The sequence below is a fragment of the Hyperolius riggenbachi genome, chromosome 2, assembly GCF_040937935.1.
Source record: "Hyperolius riggenbachi isolate aHypRig1 chromosome 2, aHypRig1.pri, whole genome shotgun sequence".
NCBI classification, from domain to species: Eukaryota; Metazoa; Chordata; class Amphibia; order Anura; family Hyperoliidae; genus Hyperolius; species Hyperolius riggenbachi.
Window position 1 is genome coordinate 406690196 of NC_090647.1, and position 21577 is coordinate 406711772.

At 46.8% G+C, this 21577-nt stretch overlaps 1 protein-coding gene across 1 annotated transcript in view; it reads right to left on the reverse strand.

Moving 5' to 3' along the window:
• F5 (coagulation factor V) overlaps positions 1–21577 on the reverse strand; it is a 485541-nt gene that overhangs the window by 354846 nt on the left and 109118 nt on the right. The window contains exon 7 of the mRNA XM_068269820.1: positions 17571–17736. Coding sequence (XP_068125921.1) covers positions 17571–17736 — 166 coding nt within the window. The remainder of the gene's footprint in view (positions 1–17570; positions 17737–21577) is intronic.

A 21577-nucleotide genomic window follows, 5' to 3' on the forward strand; every position in this document is an offset into this window, starting at 1 on the left:
CATTTGCCTCATGGGACATTGGGGCCTTGATGGAGGAATTTGATTTTGATTGGAAAGCCTTTTTCTTGAATGAATGTCTCGATTCTGTGTACCTTTTGATTCATTCCGATGAGTGTGACAGGTGTTTTGTGGATCCAGTGATGTGTGTGTGGCAGACGATTTTGGATGAGTTGCACACACACCAATCAATTGATTCCAATAAAGAGACATCGTTGTCGGATGATTGTTCCTGCCTTTCTGGGGTAAAGCATGTGAGTCGTGACATTGTGCGATCTGAAATGAGTGGGTGTGCCACTGTGGTTGATTCCTGTACGAATCCTGGAGGATTCGCTCCTGACTGTGTGCAGTTTAAATCTGTGCGATCTGATGCCTGTTTCTCTGATTTTCCTGCAGATTGTGATCAGCATGAAGGTGCCAGTTTTCTCAAGGATGTGTGGGACCCTTTATCATTTAGAGACAGACCTTTAAGATCTTCCATCTGTGATTCTGCCATGGGGAAAATTCCTAAATTTTGCAGCATCAAAAGTAAAATTAATATGTCTAATAAAGTTTTTCCTGATGTTGTCGCTATTTCTACTGCAGATGCGTCTTTGTCTCACCCTGTTCACACCTGTAAGGGCCCGTTGCCTGGTGACAGTTGCTCCAGTAATTCTGTCCTGAACACCTTACAGTCTGCCCTGCAGATCGCGGAGGTTTGCGCTATGGAAGCGTCAGTTTCACAACCTAAAGCGATTTTTGAACTGCAGGTTTTGCGTTCTGGCTCCTCGGATTTGACATTGTTAGCCGAATCTAAGAGTGAGACAGCGCTTCGGTTTTGCGAATCTGACTCTGAAACATCTTTGCTGGGTCCAGAGAAAGTTTCTCTGAGCCTGCCCTGTACCATGAATAACAATATGATGTCCAATCACACTGGCATTTGTGAGTCCCTTTTTTGTTCTGAGGAAAATGCTGATTCTGCACCCTGTACTCTGGATGAGTTAAGATGGCCTTGTTTAGAGTCTCCTGCAGTGTCCCTAGAGGCTCGTCTAGGTATTGCCACTATACTCACCTGTTTTTCTGCAGTTTTGGAGTTGCAAGCTAGTTTGACTGCTACGCAGAATTCTGGGTGCAGCGAGATTAAAGTTAGGGAGTCAGTGTGTGTTCCAGTAAATATTCCTGTACGTTCCGCTCATGATGATGAAATTCAGTCTCAGTTTATGGTGGAACCTTCCCTGGGACATCTGCCCTGTTCACAAAATAAAGTTCCAGTTTTGCCCTGTAACATGGATAATCCAGAATCCTTCTCAGAAAACTTTAAAGATGATGTTTCTGAGGTCTTGTCTGATGTCCTGGAGACCTCTGAGTTCCTCCCAAAGGGTGCAGAACTTGTAGGAGATGTCTCCTGCCCCCCAAGTCCTTCTGAGGTGTTGCCCACTTCAGTAGGCATTGCTGTTGTGCTGACTACCTTTGCAGCTCTGATGGAGCTTCACGCCTGTGTAGTCAATGATGATTTTGCAGTCACAGAAATTTCTGAATTTGAGTCCGAGTCTTCTTTTGAAAGACCAGTGCCCGTGGCCCCTACTCGTGATGAATTTATGCCCGGTCCTGGTTTTTGTTTCCTCATATCGGACTCTGAGGTTGGCAGTTCCCCAACATGTCCTGAGGTTTCTCCTGTGCTGGTGTACCCCAGTGTGCTCTGTGACCCAGAAAGCCCAAGTGTGCCTCGGTTACCAGCATACTCAGATGCTTCCTCAGTGGAGACATGCTCTGATATGGCCTGCCTGGTCGCATGCCCAGAAGTGGTCCCGGAAAGTCCTGATCTTGATGGGTGCCTGGGTAATTTTGAATCCAGAATAATCATTGGTTCCATAGGGGTTCTTGGCGGTTCTCCATGTGAGTCTGGTGAGCGTTCTGGCCTCTTGGGATCTCTGCAGGGCTCCAAAGGGTTTTGGGAGATTCCGGGAGAAATTTTGCTTGGTACCCTGGATAAGATCAACAGTGGCTTTTGTTTTGAAAGAGACACTTCGAACAGGTATTGTTGCAGGTATGGTGTCTTCGGACGCTCCTTGGAAGATGGTGGGTATGGTCTGGAGGGTGTCCATGGCTTCTTCTCTGGCATTCACAGTCCTAATGGGTGTTACACTGAGACTTGTAGTACTGATGGGCATGTTTCGGTGGCTTCTGCTTCCGATAAGGTCGGTTTCGGGTGGACTGACTCTGGAATTGGACCTTGTCGGGCTGTCCCGACCTTCATGAGTCTTCGGTTGGAGTCTTTTGCTAATAGCAGTTTTGAGGGTCGTCTGGAATTCGACCCTGGAGGGGGGGGGGGGGTACTGTAATGATCAGCTCAGCTGCCTGTGCAGGCAGGCAGCTTTTTGACCATTGTTCAGGTCTGCATTCTGCAGGTCTTTGGAAGAGAGACCTTTTGTCAGTTTTTCAGCTTGCTGTTGCTGAGGAATTTGCATACGTTTGTCATGCAAATTGCCTAGCCACATCCCTTGTAGGCCTGCTCTATATATACCATGTGATATCACAGACCTTGGCTGGTCATAAGGATTCCTCCTGTGAAACACTCTGGAGAGTGTCAGCCTTGCTCATTGTTTGAATATCAGCTTAGAGTGATCCCTGGAAACTGCACTGGGCAGGTTTCCTTAGTGCAGTTAGGATTGCATATCTGTTTTGTTTGTCTGTTGCGATTGTCCTGTCCCAGCGGTGGTCGACAGGAAGTCTGGGTGCTAACCGGAACAGCGGTTGTTACTGGAAGCCCCTTCTGTTCTGCTACTCTGTACCTGGATCGCACTAACATCCTGCGCTAGTGCTGTGGATCCTTCTGTTCTGCTACTCTGTACCTGGATCGCACTAACATCCTGCGCTAGTGCTGTGGATCCTTCTGTTCTGTCTTCTTGGATCGCGCTAGCCACTTTCGCTAGTGCTGTGGATCCTATCGTTCGCTTGTTTATGTTTTCGTGTGTCTGTCTTGTCTGCTACAAATGCTTGCTGGAGGCTCGGTGAGGTAACCGTTAAGCAAGCGCTCACGTCCTCTGTTTCATGTTTGTCTGTCGGTGGTTAGTTAGGCGTGTTTGTCTCTATTGTGCTTATCATGTGGAGACCGCGCATAAACGCGTGCACTGTTGCGAATGAGTGCGGTGTTCGCGTTTAGCTAGCGTTTGTTATTTTCCGTATCTCCTCATTGTATGATTTGCTGTGCCTTTGCTACTCTCGTGCTCTGCCTTTCTGTAACCTTGTGTCACGTCTGGCGATCGCACCTCTCGCAATCGCGTTCCTACTTCATATCTGCTGTGGTGTGTGCACCTTCGCGGGTTGGCAACTAGTTTGGTGCACACACATACAATCTGTCTCTGTGCTCATTCTCAATCGCCTCTCTTGCGATTGCGTTCCGTCCCTTTGTGCAATTCCTGTCTGGCGTGTGTGGTAGGGCAGAGGAGCTGTTCCTCTGCACTCCACAGCTCCCCCTGTCGACAGGAATTTTCCCTCTACAGGTGCATTGCACCTTTTGCTGGGTTCCCGCAAATTATACGTTTGTGGAGGATTTCCGCAGTGTCAGCGCGCACGTCTTGTGCGCTGATCACGGAGAGAATTCCACAATCGTTACACTTTTTAATAAATTATTTAAAAACCTTATAGCCAATTCTGCAATGCAATGAGATAAGTACTGAAGCCTGCCTCCAAAGATGCTTTTGTGTTGTACTGTGTATTTCGCAAAGTCACCCTGTTATATAGCAGGACAGTGGATATCATTGCCATTGCTTAGAAATTTGCTAAACTACAGCTACATTGCTCATCTAGTATGCAAATTGTGTTTCCACGGAAAAACGCATAGAAGCAGATACCTGCGCATAGGCAAAATTGAATGGTTTTGTTAATAGTGTTCTGTGATGCCCTTTCTCAGCTGACTAGTGCATAGATTACTGATCATAGCAGTGGAAAATCTATGTGCAGAGAATGCTGAAAAATATAATTTGTCTTTTATCTTTTCATATACTGTCTTTATCTGTAACCACCTATTTTCAATCGTCTTTCTTTATCTTGATATATTCTTTTATCAAACAGACCTGGAGACATGTACTTCCTCTGTATTGTCATATGTTAATTTCTGTGTGGATACCTTCACTGTCAACAAAATAATTACTGTTTACCAAAATAACAAACCATGGATGACAAATGAACTTAAGGAATTTATAAGGAACAGGAACACCGCATTTAAACTAGGAGACAAGGAAATGTATTCTTCAGCCAGAGTTAGCCTGAAAAAAGGCATCCGATATGCAAAACTTAAGTACAAACAAAGGATTGAGGAGAATGTTGCTAATGACTCAAAAAGGATGTGGCAAAGCATTCAACTATTTACAGAGCACAAAAAGAAGAATGGCACACAATACATATTGGCCAATAACAACCCCAGCTTAGCAGAGGAACTTAACAACTTCTTCGCAAGATTTTAAAAAGACATCAATCAGCCTCCAGTCAACTTTGGACCCACTACAGACTCACAGCCATTAGTCCTTCATATACATGAAGTGCGTTCCGCTCACAAATATCAACATCAGGAAAGCTGCAGGTCCTGATGGTGTGCAAGGATGTGTGCTCCAGGCCTGTGCTGGCCAGCTAGCGGAGGATTTTACACAAATATTCAACCTCTCTCTCTCATTGGGTGTAGTCCTCTCATGCCTTAAATCCACAACCATTGTGCCAATTCCAAAAAATCCCAGGATAACCTGTCTTAGTGACTACCGACCAGTTGCTCTAACCCTTTTCATCGCCAAGTGCTTTGAACAACTGGTAGCCACACACACCAAAGCCTCCATCCCAGCAAATCTAGATTAACACCAGTTTACCTACATATTGACTGAGGACCCCATCTGTGTAGCTATCCAAGCTGCCCTCTCGCACCCAGAAAAGCCCAACAGTTATGTTAGGATGCTCTTCGTTGACTAAAGCACGGCATTTAACACCATCGTACCTAGCCAGCTGACTAACAAACTCCATGCACTAGGTCTTGCTCCCTTCATATGTACCTGGTTATTGGACTTTCTTACAAATCGCCCTCAAGCTGTCAGGTTAGGAAAAGACACATCCTCCACCCTTACCCTGAGCACTGGCGTGCCACAGGGCTGTGTACTAAGTCCTCTCTTCTACGCACAATTCAATCATGACTGCCAGTCTATCCATAACTCAAACATAATTGTTAAGTTTGCAGACGATACAACTGTCATCAGACAACAGACAATGAGGAAACTACATACAGAGAAGAAGCTAGGAGCCTGACTGCACGGCGTGATATTAACAACCTGTTTTTAAATACAAAAAAGACGAAAGAAGTTATTCTGGACTTTAGGACCATCAAACGACCACTCACATACTGATAATGATCAATACAGAGGCAGTGGAGAGAGTTTCCAGCTTCAAATTTTTGGAAGTCACCATCGCAGAGAACCTGTCCTGGGCTGACAATGCTTTAGCTGTAACTGGCAAAGCACAACAATGCCTCTACTTTTTGAGGAAACTAAGGAGTGCTAACCTTCCACAGAAGCTGCTGGTTAATTTCTACAGATACACTATAGAAAGTGTTTTGATCAGTTGCATGACGGCCTAGTACAACAGCACCAAGGCTGACAGAGAAGCCTGCAGCAAGTTGTTAAAACAGCAGAATTAATTAACCGCCCTGAACTACCATCACTGGAAATGTTGTATAAGACTCACTGTATGAGAAGGGCCAAAAACATTATCAAGGACAACACTCACCCTGGAAACGCCTTGTAGAGCTCCTTCTATCAGGTAAATGTTTTAGATCAATGCGCATACAAACAAACAGACTGAAAACTAGCTTTTTACCTTCTGCCATAAACTCGATAAGCTCTGAATCCTCCCTGAAATAATTAACACTGTGTACAAATTGTTTAAATATTTGAAATACCTGGCATACTTATATAATTCTTCTATTTCTACCTTTGTTACTATCACTATGTTCCCTATATGCACCGTGGGGCTGTCATGAAAAGTAATTTCGTAATGACAATAAAGTACTTGAATTAAATTAACGGTGGCCTTCAGGAGCCATGTGGTTCTGTATTCTTTTCTTTGCAAAAAATCAAGATAAACCTCATGTAAAAAAGCAAATGCAGTGCAATTCTGACTAATTCAACAGCTTTTTTTGAGTGTTCTCATGCGCATTATGCCGTTACTTTTTTTTCTCTTTTTTCACATTACCAAAATGTGCACTATTCTTGCTTTTAGTATGAAGATGATCTAGATTTCCTGGGATGGATATGGAATAATACATACTTTATTTACTTTTCTGATGTTTTTGTAAGGAGGCTCTGGGTGTTACAAAAGATATGGCTTGTCTGTCCTCCATCTGTTACATCTGCAGAGTCAAGGTTCTGTACCAGAATGCCATGACCTGGCGATGGAACACAGGGGCGTTGCTAGCCCCAAAGATCAGTGGCACATGCCCCGGATCTATCCTGAGGTGCCCTGGATGTCTCCCAGGCAGAGTCAGCTGTGGTGCCTCAATGGCAGGCATGCTGGGAGCCGTGGTGCATCAATTCAGGGTATGCTGGGTGCTGTGGTGCCTCTATGTGGGCATACTGGGTGCTGTGGTGCCACGCTGGGCACTGTGATGCCTTTACGGGGGCATGCAGGGAGCTGTGGTTCTTCTATGATGGCATGCTGGGAGTTGTAGTACCTCAACAGGAGGCTGTAACGATCGGTGTAACACAGAGAGGATCTGATTACCGGTGATCTGCAGTATAACCGAGAATGCAGATATATACCAGATTATTGATGATCTGCAGTATCACCGATAATCAGATATATCTCTAACCTCTGGACACCTGAGTGATAAGAGTGTTTTGGTACAACAGTAATACTTTGAGGATCGCACCTGGAAGACAGGTGCAAGAGTAGATAGGAATACTGCTCGGCAACTGGTTCCTTCCGTAGTCTGGACTCTCCACGGGAGGAGTCAGACTGACAGTGGGGAGGACAGAGCATGAGTGACACCAGTGGAGAAGTGTCACTGACAGATCTGCGAGCTATCTCCTAACAGGAGAGATAGTTCTCGAGGTCGGACAAGCCAGGTCGTAAACACACGGACAGATAAGGTACAGAGACAGGAGGCAGGTGCACAATCCAGAGACTAGCCGAGATTTGGCAACAGAGTATCAGAATGATAAAGGTACAAAATCAGAGATCAGAAGAATGGTCAGGAAAGAAGAAGGTCATAACAAATAATCAACAATGCCTAAGCTAAAGTGTGAGTTCCTTGGCCGTCAACACCTAGGAAACTGATCTAGAATATAATACAGATAATAACAGACTTCCTAGACTAAGGTGTGAGATCCTTGGCCATCGACACCTTGGAAACTGTCTAATTACACACATACCGACAAGGTCTGAGTGTTACCACGTAGTGATCGCAACGCCAGACACCAGAGAGATGACCAGCATTCAGTATATATACACCAGCGCACCGCCAACCGAGCATGCGGCGGTTTCCCCGCGCTCAGCCACTGTGTCAGTAGTAGGCCTATGCGTACCGACTGCCGCGTCGGACACGGACTCCGCCACCCTGACCGCTGGACATGCGGCGGTTTCTCCGCGTTCCGTCCCGCTAGTGGATGCGTGCCTAAACACTCCAGATGCCATGCTAGACGCGGAATCAGCTGCCTCACTCTGAGTATTTGCGGCGACTCTTCCGCGTTTTCTCACAGTACCCCCCCCCCCCCCCACCCCCCTGAGGAGTGGACTCCGGACAACTCCTACCGGGTTTCTCAGGATACAAAGAGTGGAATTCCTTTTTCAATTTGTCTGCGTGCATGCGACATTCAGGTACCCATGTTCTTTCCTCTATACCATACCCTTTCCAGTGAACTAGATACTGTACTGAGTTCTGTACCAACCGTGAGTCTAAAATCTTTTCTACTTCGTACTCAGGTTGGTCATCTACCATCACAGGAGGAGGAGGAGTGGCACCCACATTGACTGCTGGCTTAAGCAGGGACACATGAAAAGATCTAACCCCACGCATGCTGGCAGGAAGATCAATGGCATAAGAAACATTGTTGATCTTCCTGGTGACTGGAAAAGGACCCACAACTTGGGCGAGGGTTGTTTCAGGGCCAAATGACGGGTGGACACCCAGACCAAATCTCCTGGTTGGAACTTCCACTCTAAAGAACGTCTCTTGTCAGCTTGACCTTTCTGACTTTGAAAAGCTTTTTCCAAATTATTCTTTACAATCCCCCAATTATCCTTAAATGATTTTTGCCATGCCCCCAGAGCTGGAAACGGAGTGGAAGCTACTGGCAATGGGGAGAACTTGGGCAACTTCCCAGTAACCACCGGAAATGGCGAAAACCCAGAGGAAGAGCTTTTCAAATTATTGTGCGCAAATTCTGCGAATGGCAAGAACTTGACCCAATCATTTTGCGCATCCGCAACATAGCATCTTAAAAATTGTTTCAATGACTGATTCACTCGCTCATTCTGACCATTGGTCTGTGGGTGGTAGCCCGATGAAAATGACAGTTCCATGCCCATTTGACGACAAAATGCCCTCCAAAATCTGGAAATAAATTGGACTCCCCGATCTGACACTATGTTTTCCGGAATACCATGTAGTCGGAAAACGTGGATGATGAAAAGATCGGCCAGTTCCTGGGCCGAGCGGAGTCCTTTCAAGGGCACAAAATGGGCCATTTTACTGAAATGGTCAACTACCACCCAAATGACCGACATGCCCTCAGACTTCGGAAGATCCCCCACAAAATCCATGGACAAGTGGGTCCACGGTTCACTCGGGGTGGGCAAAGGCTGCAACGTTCCCACAGGTGCCAGGCGGGAGGGTTTACTTTTTGCACATACTGCACACTCTCTTACATACTCCTTGCAGTCTGTTGCCAATGACGGCCACCAAGCACATCTAGCGACTAGGTCCTGTGTTCTGGAGGCCCCAGGATGTTCAGCATTCTTGTGCGAGTGGAACATCTGCAATATTTGAAGGCGAAAAGGCAGTGGCACAAACATAACCCCCTGAGGCTTTCCCTCAGGAACATCCTGTTGGAAAGGGCTTAAAGTTTCCCTCCAATCTTTCCAAGTTTCTGTGGCTGCCAACACAACTTTCTGTGGAATAATAGTCTCAGGATCTGAGGGCTGTGCTGTCTCTGGCTCAAAACATCTGGACAGGGCGTCTGCCTTAACGTTTTTACTACCAGGAGTGTACGTAATTATAAACCTAAATCTCGAGAAAAACAATGACCATCGAGCCTGACGGGGGCTCAATCTCTTAGCCCCCTCAATGTATTCCAAATTTTTGTGATCTGTGTAAACCGTAATAGTATGTTCTGCCCCTTCTAGCCAATGACGCCACTCTTCAAAGGCCAATTTAATGGCTAGAAGTTCCCTCTTACCTATATCGTAGTTTTTCTCTGCTGGTGAAAACCTACGAGAGAAATAGGCGCACGGGTGCAATCTGCCCTGTAACCCAGAGCACTGAGACAGCACAGCCCCTACTCCAACCTCTGAGGCGTCTACCTCAACAATGAAGGGAAAAGAGGTGTCTACGTGTCTCAGAATGGGTGCAGAGCAAAACAACTCTTTCAAAGTGGAGAAAGCAACTCGAGCCTCAGGGGACCAGTGGTTAGTATCTGCCCCTTTTGTAGTGAGACTGGTAAGGTATGCTATGACTGTGGAGTACTCCTTTATGAACCTTCTATAGTAATTAGCAAATCCCAAAAATCTCTGAAGGGACTTCAGGCCCACTGGCTGGGGCCACTCCAACACAGCAGAGACCTTAGCAGGGTCCATAGAAAGACCCGAGGTGGAAATTATGTACCCCAAAAAGGTGACAGAAGTTTTCTCAAAAATGCATTTCTCCAGTTTGGCGTAAAGCATGTTCAGTCTTAGTTTGTTCAGCACAAACTTGATGTGAGTTCTGTGCTCGGAAAGGTTGTCTGAGAAAATAAGTATATCATCTAGATATACTAGAACAAATTTACCCAACACCTCCCTTAATACCTCATTGATTAGTTCTTGGAAGACGGCCGGGGCATTACACAACCCGAAGGGCATCACCAGATACTCGTAATGCCCGTCGGGTGTGTTAAAGGCCGTCTTCCATTCATCGCCCTTTCTGATTCGCACCAGGTTGTATGCACCCCGTAAATCCAATTTCGAGAAGATCTTAGCGTTTGTGACCTGCGTGAATAAATCGTCTATCAAGGGTAATGGATAGCGATTTTTTACTGTAATCTTATTCAGACCCCGGTAATCAATGCATGGCCGAAGGCCTCCGTCTTTTTTCTTAACAAAAAAGAAACCTGCTCCGGCAGGTGACCGGGAAGGGCGAATGAATCCTTTGGCTAAGTTTTCACGGATGTACTCTTGCATGGCCACCTTTTCTGGCCCAGACAAATTGTAGAGATGACCTCTAGGGGGCATACAACCTGAACAGAGATCAATGGGGCAATCGAAAGGGTGATGTGGAGGTAACTGATCAGCAGCTTTGGGACAAAACACATCAGAAAACTCGGAATATTGTTCTGGTACTCCTTCCACCCGAATCCCGGTCTGACCCAAGGTCACCTTCACTAAACAATGCTGGAAACAATGGGCTGACGAGTTTGTTAGCTGACCTGTGGCCCAATTAAACTGAGGGGAGTGAAGGTGTAGCCATGGCATGCCAAGGATGACTGTGGAGGTAGACATGTGTAATACAAAAAACTGTAATTTTTCCCTATGCAGGACCCCTATAGTGACTTCCACCTCTGGTGTCTGAGACAGAGGATGGTTACGTTGCAGGGGGGAGTCATCCACTGCCGTAACCTGGATGGGTGGTTTTACCGGGGTAAGCGGAATACCCAATCTCTTAGCAAATTCGTAAACCATAAAATTAGCTGCTGAGCCGGAATCTACGAAAGCCTCAGAGACTTCAGATTTATTCTCCCATGTAATCGTACAAGGAAGAAGTAACCGTTTATCTTCTAGGAGTGAGAGTCATACGCCTAGGGTATTACCCCCAACTACTCCTAGGCAGTAGTGTTTCCCGACTTTTTAGGGCAATTCCACACTCTATGACCCCCCTCTGCACAATAAATCCTGCGTCTCCGCTCCACTTGAGACAATCTGGACCGGCCAATCTGCATTGGCTCGGGTGGAGGTGAAGCGGGAGGAGATGGAGTCACAGGAGGCGCAGCGTAGGACACCATTTTAATGTTGTTTCTACCCCGGGTCTGTTTTGATATCGTAATCTGCGATCAATCCTAATGGCCGATGAAATGGCCTCATCGATAGTTCTAGGTTCGGGCTGACTTAACATAAGATCTGAGACCTCATCTGATAACCCTGATAAAAAACAATCTAAATGGGCATAGGTGTCCCACCTGGCTGAAACTGACCACCTCCTAAATTCCGCAGCATAATCCTCGACCGGACTCTTGCCTTGACGTAACATCTTGAGCTTCCGCTCAGAAGTCGAGGCAATGTCTGGATCGTCGTAAATTATCGCCATGGCTTTAAAAAATGCATCTACCGAGGTTAAAGCTAAATCTCCGGCGGGCAGACTGTATGCCCAAGTTTGGGAATCGCCTGATAACAAGGTCTTAATAAATGTGACCCTTTGGGCCATAGTTCCTGAAGATCTAGGTCTCAACTCAAAGTATGATAACACTCTACTTCTGAAATTTCGAAAGTCAGATCTGTGACCAGAAAATTTCTCAGGTACAGTCATACGTATGTTTGTGCTAGGAGCAGATCGCACCTCGTTCACAGCCGTCTGGAGGGTTTGTAAAGAACCAGACAAGGTGTCAATCATCGTCTTGTGACTACCCAGCACTTGGTTGATGTTATCCACCGAAGTGGCAAGTGTGCCCAGACGGTCAGTGTGTGCGTCCATTTGTTTTTTGGGTCTGGCGTTCTGTAACGATCGGTGTAACACAAAGAGGATCTGATTACCGGTGATCTGCAGTATCACCGAGAATGCAGATATATACCAGATTATTGATGATCTGCAGTCAGGGCTGGATTTGAACTTTTTAGTGACCAAGGCTATCTATACCGTCTGTACTAGACTAATGAGAATTTGACTTACGGTACTTTCCATCATTGAGGTCACAGATCATAGCATTTTTAGTAGTACGCATATAGATTATAAATTATGTTTTCTTTAAGAACTTTCATGTTATGCTTGCCATATAGTTAATGATGTACCCCTTGTGTCACCATGAGAGTTAGGCTGAAGCATACCTGCAGGACAGAGCTTACAGGTCTTGTAGGGATGACATAGGTATAGGATAGAGTTCAAAGGTTAAAGCTGACCATGTAGATAGGGATGGCTGCATAGAGCAGCTTTACTGCCCCTTACTCAGCCGCCCCTAAACAAGGCTGCATTTCTGGTGCCCTAGGCCATGGCCTATGTGGCCTTGCCAGAAATCCGGCCCTGTCTGCAGTATCACCGATAATCAGATATATCTCTAACCTCTGGACACCTGAGTGATAAGAGTGTTTACGTACAACAGTAATACTTTGAGGATCGCACCTGGAAGACAGGTGCAAGAGCAGATAGGAATACTGCTCGGCAACTGGTTCCTTCCGTAGTCTGGACTCTCCACGGGGAGGAGTCAGACTGACAGTGGGAAGGACAGAGCGTGAGTGACACCAGTGGAGAAGTGTCACTGACAGATCTGCGAGCTATCTCCTACCTAAAAGGAGAGATAGTTCTCGAGGTCGGACAAGCCAGCTCGTAAACACACGGACAGATAAGATACAGAGACAGGAGGCAGGTGCACAATCCAGAGACTAGCCGAGATTTGGCAACAGAGTATCACAATGATAAAGGTCCAAAAATTTAGAGATCAGAAGAATGGTCAGGAAAGCAGAAGGTCATAACAAATAATCAACAATGCCTAAGCTAAGGTGTGAGTTCCTTGGCCGTCAACACCTAGGAAACTGATCTAGAATATAATACAGATAATAACAGACTTCCTAGACTAAGGTGTGAGATCCTTGGCCATCGACACCTTGGAAACTGTCTAATTACACAGATACTGACAAGGTCTGAGTGCTACCACGTAGTGATCGCAACGCCAGACACCAGAGAAATGACCAGCATCCAGTATATATACACCAGCGCTCACTAGCGCCTCCCCTAAGTGCCGGACCAATGGAAGTTGCTGAAATTGTCAGCTGACCGGCTTGGTCAGCTGACTCCCTTCTGACTGTCATAAAGGCCCCGCCTCTCTGCGCGCGCGCGCGTCTTCCTGAGCCAGTGTGGACTATCAGTCCCAGCCACACCAGACATGTGTTGTAATGTATCAGCCTGTTCGAGCGCGGGGGCAGCCGCACCGCCAACCGAGCATGCGGCAGTTTCCCCGCGCTCAGCCACTGTGTCAGTAGTAGGCCTATGCGTACCGACTGCCGCGTCGGACGCGGACTCCGCCGCCCTGACCGTTGGGCATGCGGCGGTTTCTCCGCGTTCCGTCCCGCTAGTGGAATCGTGCCTAAACACTCCAGATGCCATGCTAGACGCGGAATCAGCCGCCTAACTCTGAGTATTTGCGGCGGCTCTTCCGCGTTTTCTCACAGAGGCCCAGGGGAGCATGGGAAGGGGTCCACTAGAAGGTCAGGGAATGCTATAGGGGGACTTCCAGATAACCTGGCAGCAGGCCAGCCCACCCAGCAGAAAGCCAGACCAGCCAGCACAGAAGCCTCGTAACTCTGCCTAGAAGTGACACTGCCTATTTATGCAATATGCTAAACTTTTGTTTTTTGTTTTATTTTTAACTAGCTGACCCGCGGCGTAGCATACGCCGCATAAGAGGGTAGAAGGCAGGAAGGGGGTATTGGGCACAGCAGCGGGGAGGGGGGTTGGACCCCCCCTCAACTGGGTCCCCCATGTGCGCTCCCCCTCCTGCTTAAAGGAATACTTAAGTAAAAAAAAAAAAATGACATTTACTCACCTGGGGCATCCCTCAGCACCCCGAAGCTGGATGGTGCCCTCGCAGCCCCGCTCCGATCGTCCTGTCCCCGCCGGCGGCTACTTCCGGTTCGGCGACAGCCGCCGACAGGCTGGGAACGCGGCTGATTTTCCGCGTTCCCAGCCGCTGCTATCACTCTCTATGCTGCTATAGCGTATATATATACGCTATAGCAGCATAGAAAGTGATAGCAGCGGCTGGGAACGCGGAAAATCAGCCGCGTTCCCAGCCTGTCGGCGGCTGTCGCCGAACCGGAAGTAGCCGCCGGCGGGGACAGGACGATCGGAGCGGGGCTGCGAGGGCACCATCCAGCTTCGGGGTGCTGAGGGATGCCCCAGGTGAGTAAATGTCATTTTTTTTTTTTGACTTAAGTATTCCTTTAAGCACAGTAGCAGCCGCCACTATTAGTAAGAGGCAGCGGGCGGGGATGACTCACCTCTTCCGTGTTCCATTGTGCATTCCACTGTCGTCACTTCCTGCAATGCCGCACACTGTATTGGTGTAATTTGCCTTTTTACAACAGAAGGAAATCTGCAATAATTCAGCTATAAGTGAACATTTGTGGTTACCCACAATGCACTGCTACTAAATATGCAAATTACCCCTTTTCCCCCTTGGTAAGCCAAGCAAGCATCCAGAGGCGCTGGTGTATAGCAAGCATATAACTTTAAATTTTACACAGTCATATCAAACCCACATGTAGACAGTCTGTTTCAGACTTTTGGTCCTCATCAGTACATAGCAAGGATTGATACGGCTGTATGAGATAGGGCTTGGACCAGTACAACAGAGTAACCAAGCAGCTCAGGGTGACCCAAACCACTCGGAATCTATAGGATGATAAAAGGAACCAAAAAGCCCTCCTACTAAAAAAGCAAAGCTTGGTGTAATTTGCCTTCCTAAAACAGAAGGAAATATGCAATAATTCATCTATAAGTGAACATTTGTGGTTACCCACAATGCACTGCTACTAAATATGCAAATAATTCCTTTTCACCCTTAGTAAGCCAAGCAAGCATCCAGAACCACTGGTGTATAGCAAGCCAATAGCTTTAAATTTTACACAGCTATATCAAACCCACATGTGACAGCCTGTTTCAGACTTTTGGTCCTCATCTGTACATGGCAAGGATTGATATGGCTGTATGAGATAGGGCTTGGACCAGTACAACAGAGTAACCAAGCAGATCAGGGTGACCCAAACCACTCAGAATGTATAGGTGGCTAAAAGGAACCAAAAAGACCTTCTACTAAAAAAATCAAAGCTTGGTGTAATTTGCCTTCTTAAAACAGAAGAAAATCTGCAATAATTCAGCTATAAGTGAACATTTGTGATTCCCCACAATGCACTGCACTAAATATGCAAATTATTCCTTTTCACCCTTGGTAAATCAAGCAAGCCTATAGCTTTAAGTTTTACACAGTCATATCAAACCCACATGTGACAGCCTATTTCAGACATTTGGTCCTCATCAGTACATAGCATGGATTGATAAGGCTGTATGAGATAGGGCTTGGACCAGTACAACAGAGTAACCAAGCAGCTCAGGGTGACCCAAACTACTAAGAATGTATAGGAGGATAAAAGAGACCAAAAAGCCCTCCTACTAAAAAAAGCAAAGCTTGGTGTAATTTTCCTTCTTAACCTCCTTGGCGGTATGAAAAATACCGCCAGGAGGGAGCGCAGCAGGTTTTTTTTAAAAAAAAATTTTTTTAATCATGTAGCGAGCCGAGGGCTCGCTACATGATAGCCGCTGCTGAGCGGCACCCCCCCGCCCGCTTCGATCGCCTTCGGCGATCTCCGATCAGGAAATCCCGTTCATAGAACGGGATTTCCTGGAGGGCTTCCCCCGTCGCCATGGCGACGGGGCGGGATGACGTCACCGACGTCACTGACGTCGGGACGTCATTGGGAGTCCCGGGCCACCCCTCGGCGCTGCCTGGCACTGATTGGCCAGGCAGCGCTGGGGTCTGGAGGGGGGGGGGGGCCCGCGCCGCAGCAGATAGCGGCGATCGCAAAGGGGCCGGCGGCGATCAGAGTGCTGGCGCAGCTAGCAAAGTGCTAGCTGCGTCCAGCAAAAAAAAAATTATTAAAATCGGCCCAGCAGGGCCTGAGCGGCACCCTCCGGCGGCTTACCCCGTGTCACACACGGGGTTACCGCCAAGGAGGTTAAAACAGAAGCAAATCTGCAATAATTCAGCTATAAGTGAACATTTGTGGTTACCCACAATGCACTGCTACTGAATATGCAAATTATCCCTCTTTGCCCTTGGTTTGATTTGACACTACTTCTTCTTCTTGCTTGGACCAGCCCCTTCTTCTTGCTTGGACCGGCCCTGGGGGCAGAGCACTACTTCTTCTTCTTGCTTGAAGGTTGAGGCACTTACTCTATTATGTATATAGATTAATGGAGAGGGGGCTTCATCCAACATTTTTCTGGGCAGGACTTTTAGACTGCTGTTAAAGCTGACCCAAACCAAACATTTTTTTAATTAAAAATATTTAGTTGCACCACTCTGACACATACAAAGATAAATAAACACTCCTTCAAGCCTAGGAGCATTTCAGTGCATGCTTTTCACCCTTCTCTTTTCATAACGAGGGTTATACAGGTGGCAGCCATTAGCAATTCCTCAGTTGCCTGACACCACCTACTCCACCAATCTGCTGGATTCTGTCCCGGCAATATGAAAGGAATGGAGGGTTTCCTCCAATAAATATAAAATATTTTATATTTGTCATCATGCAGCTGAAAAAAGGCTGCTATTTATTATTATAATTTAGAAAATAGATTGTATTTCTGAAAGCTTGTATTTTTAATTTGGGTCCACTTTAGCTTCATGTAAAATTGGCTCCACCCATGACCACACCCACATTCTGGTGTGTGGCCACACCAATTTTCCGGCTGGAGCACCCGAAAGTGCCCTGGATCTCTTAGGATCCTAGCAATGCCCCTGATGGAACACATCAACCCTTGTAGCACATGCTACTCCTTTACTCATATTCTGCAAAATATTTATCATGGAGAGATAGAATGCATCCTGCTTGCAAAAAGGCACATGTGCAGGAAAGGAGTTTCAGGGTCATCAGTTCTGGCCTCAGTGAGTGCTTTTTCAAGACCACTATCCCCTCTTCTTGTTCTCTGACCCTATGAAGGTTTACATGTGCCTGTTCAGTAAGCCAGCACCAATTCAGTAGGGTACCTTGGGCAAGTCTCCCTAACACTGCTACTGCCTATAGAGCGCGTCCTAGTGGCTGCAGCTCTGGCGCTTTGAGTCCGCCAGGAGAAAAGCGCGATATAAATGTTATTTGTCTTGTCTTTTCTAGATTGACCTGCCTGACTTACCCACAGTGCATTCCAATTAGTCTTATCTCAGCTAAGTACCTGAGATGTTCCTTTAGCCAGGACTAAATGGGTTGATAACAGCCTGACATGGTAAGCAAGTTCCTTATTGGAAATCAATCAGTTAGTGAATGATTCCACGCTGCCACTGTTCCACCATCAGCATGCATGGAGATTTTCCAACAAGTGCAATCACACCTTTTATTACCTTTTTATAGATTATACTTCAAAAACGAAATGAAGAGAATTTTACCTTTCAGAGTTGTCTGAAGTACCATGGGTGTAATCCCAATCAACTTCAACTGCTGCTATATAGTATTCCCAACTTTTAATGTATCTTGTTTGAAAAACAGATTTTTTGCGAGTAGTTCGTTCCCTGTCGCCACATGTCTGCACATCTAAATAGCTTTGCATTCCAGCTGTGAAGAATAGAAAGATAATGTTTACTTGAAGTAAAACCTCATAATTTCATCATGTAGACAAAATTAAAGCAAGAATAAATAAGATAAGGAACACCTGAAATAACAAAATAGGAGGAGACACCCCAATGTAGCATGCAATGAGTAAACTTAGGTAATGAAACAATCTTATCTAAGGTGGGAGGTTTAAAGATAATATTGGATCCTGGAAAAGATGATGCATTTTGCAGGACCTGCAGGTTCTCAGGTGTACAGTACAGTGTCTTTTGCAGCTGCATGCATGGACGCTCCCAGTCCATGCGTGCAGCTCAAGGCCACATTTATACTCTTTCTGCCACTAGGCCAAGTATGTTGTAACTCTGCTTTCATGTGCAGCAGCGCCCCTCCCATTCCATGTGCAGCCCCCTCTTCCATGCGTTTCATCCATGCCCCTCTCTTTCATTAACATCTCCCTTGGGCATTAGTTTCACTTTTTCATGCATTGCTCCACATTTTCAGCATCCTCTTTCATATGTAGCAACCCCTCTTTCATTTTCAGGTGCCCCCTTGGGCTGTAGCCACCCAAGACACGGGCCTTTGTGGCCTTTCCAGAAATCCAGCCCTGGTTCAGCTCAGCTGCGCAAGACACTGTATTGCAGACCTGAGGAAGCATGCAGGTATGATTCTTTGTTGTCATTGATGCCTGTGTCAATAATTAGGCTGCCTTTTTACATATCCAAAAAATAATGTAGCCCCTTAATATGTGCAAAAATTTACATATTTGCATAATTTACCATTAATTAATGTTTTTTCTTTTTTTTGTATGTACTAAGTTATTCATCAAAACTTTTCAGCCACTACTCAAGTGCTGATGGCGTGTCGTGGGCCTGTCTGGAAATTTGCTGATGCCAGCTTGCCCCCGCCCTTACCTCCATCTATGCCAAGTCCTTAAAGAGAATCTGTAACATCAAAAATTGCCCTGGGGGGTACTCACCTCGAGAGGGGGGAGCCTCAGGATCCTAATGAGGCTTCCCACGCTGTCCTCCGTCCCTCGGGGGTCTCGCTGCAGCCCTCCGTACAGCAGCGATGTAAATATTTACCTTCTCGGCTCCTGTGCAGGCGCTATGGCGGCTTTCGGGTCCGAAGTAGGCGGAAATACCCGATCGCCGTCGGGTCTGCTCTACTGCACAGGCGCAAGTCTCCGGCGCCTGCGCAGTACATCGGACCCGACTGGAACAGAGGACAGCGTGGGAAGCCTCATTAGGATCCTGAGGCTTCCCCCACCCGAGGTGAGTACCCCCAGGTGAACTTTTTGAGTTTACACTGTCTCTTTAAGAGAAAGCAGGGTCCTCACATGTTTCAAGAAGTCTGTCATCATCACTGTCCCTAAGAAGCAAGGAGTCTCTGATCTCTACAATTTCAGGCCTGTGACCATTATGATCTGAGTTGGAAGACAAACATCTTCCAACCTCTGCACAAAAGAAAGCCCAGCAAAGGTTTTTCTTCCTTCGCCAAATAAAGAAATTCAGTATGGCTCAGGAGCTTCTGAGGTGCATCTATTCTGTCACTACTGAATATGTCTTCTGTTCATCCATCCTGGTCTGGTATGGCAGGCCCTCTGCTGGCAACAGATACTGTTCAAACTCTAGAGCGTCATCAAAACGGCAGAGAGGATATTTGAAAATCCCCTCCACCCACTTGTCCTCCTCCAGACCTCAAGGCTGAGCTCCAAAGTACTGAGGACAGCTAACGACCCCTCCCACTCAGGCAAATTTTCCTTCAGCCAGCCCCTATTAGGTCGGAGGTTTCAGGCCATCTCCCCCAGGTCTGCAAGGCACAGAAACACATTCTTTCCCTCAGCCGTCAGACTCCTGAACTCCCTGAACTACAGAGGTGGACTCTCAGGTAGTCCACTACTGTAGGACAGCAGCAGTAAACAGTGAAAGGCAGCAAAACACGTTCTCAAAAAGGTCCAAGATGTTTGTAGGGTACCATCAGTACATTTCTACATGTATTTTGAGCACCAAATAAGAGCATACAGCCATGTCATGTTGAGAAGATTGTGCACTGGGTCTCTTGCAGCACAAGTGCAGCAGGTTTTTCTTCTGCAGGAACCAGCAAAGCAGTGACAGGAGTGAACAGTCAGCATTACAAATGTGCCTTTCCTAACAATTTGTCTTCCGTGCTGTTTGAGGAAAAGCCTGAAGATCTTTCAGTACAATTTACAAAGCAGGAGGCAGACTTTGATAGTTGTGAAGAATGTGGTCAGGACTCAGGACCTGCTGGATACTGTTGAAGCAGCAGATGTAAAGATTGGCATACATGAAAAAGAGTATGATGACAACGGTGATGTCACTTGTGAACTGCCGGCGCATATTAACCCATATAAGAAATACAGCAGCAGACTGGGGATGGGAGGGGCCTCCAATCTGCCTCATGGGCATCACAAAGAAAAGAGAGAGGAGTTGGCAAAAGCAGGGGAAAAGTCAAGGATGATGTGCCTGTTGGGGAAGTGGAGCAAGAGGATATGGAGGTAACTCAGAAGCAGCAGGTCTCCAGTGTGGGCCTTGTACACACTTAATGGCAGCAGGCCCCTTACATCCTGGGCTAGATTTGTACTTTTTACTGCCCAAGGCCCACTATCACCAGCTCCCTCTGGACCGGCAGCATCCTAAGCTTTCCCCTCAACAGGGAAGGGATTCAATTGGAGGCTCCTGTGAGGACAGTTAGCGACATGATGGCAAGGATTCAATTGTAGGCTCCTCTAAGGACAGTTAGTGGCATGATGGCAGGGATTAGATTGTAAGCTCCTTGGTGAGCGGCACATTCAGTGAGTGATAGGCAGCTCAGCAATCACTGTAAGTGACTATTCGCTGCCTTTTAACTCCTCCAGTGCCAGATCCAGCTGTTGGTAGCCGCCCACCACTATGTGCAAACTCTGTGCAGCAGGACGAATGTTCAGAAGGCTAACAGCTACTGCCACCCTGCTGCCCAAAGCCCATCCCTTGCTTTCCTGGTGCCCTAGGCCATGTCCTTTGTGGCCTTGCCTGAAATCCGGTCATGCTTAAATCTAACACTTTTGGTGGAAGGTGGGGTGATTTTCTGGATGCCTGGTGAAACCTAGTGTGACCATCACAAACAACAAAAGTGCAGGGCCACTGCCATCAGCAATGACTGAAGCGCATGGTGCACAATTACTTTTTTGACTGGCGCTAGTGGAGGCTACAATTATGAGGACTAGGCTTGTCATGACAGCGGTGACGCCATGCAGTCTTGAATAAACAGGCTTGAATGCCTGCAGTTGGCACAGTGTGCCATCAAGCTTCTTTCATGCCCGGCTTCCATGCACGGCTTCTGTCTAAAAGACCCTTCAGTGTCGCTGGCAAAGTGGACAACCAATCACGACTATCACATGAAAATGTCAATTACCTCACATTTTTGAAAATGAACACAAGATGGGTTACTAGCAGCTATCATCCCCCCACTGCAGATGTCTGCTGAATGACTGGCACAATGCCTCAACCAAGGTGCCTCTGTGAACCCACACTGCTCCTGTGCTGAAGCGGTGGCTACCAGTGACCCACTGTCAGCTGCGGCTACCTCAGCTTAATTTTCCATTTGGTTATTGCAACGTTGAGGGATGGTATTCATTGCCAATGCCATGCTTGCTATGCTGCCAGCTAGCAATCTACATTCCTTTTCTTTTCATTCTGGGAAGCCAGGCAAGTGCAGATGAAAACCCCCAGCACCATCACAATGATAGGTACCATTGCTTTTACCTAACTTTTACACTAGGTATTATAAGAATGATTGGTGGCATTCATGTCATCCATCCAGTTCAAGATGCAAACTAGCAATATTG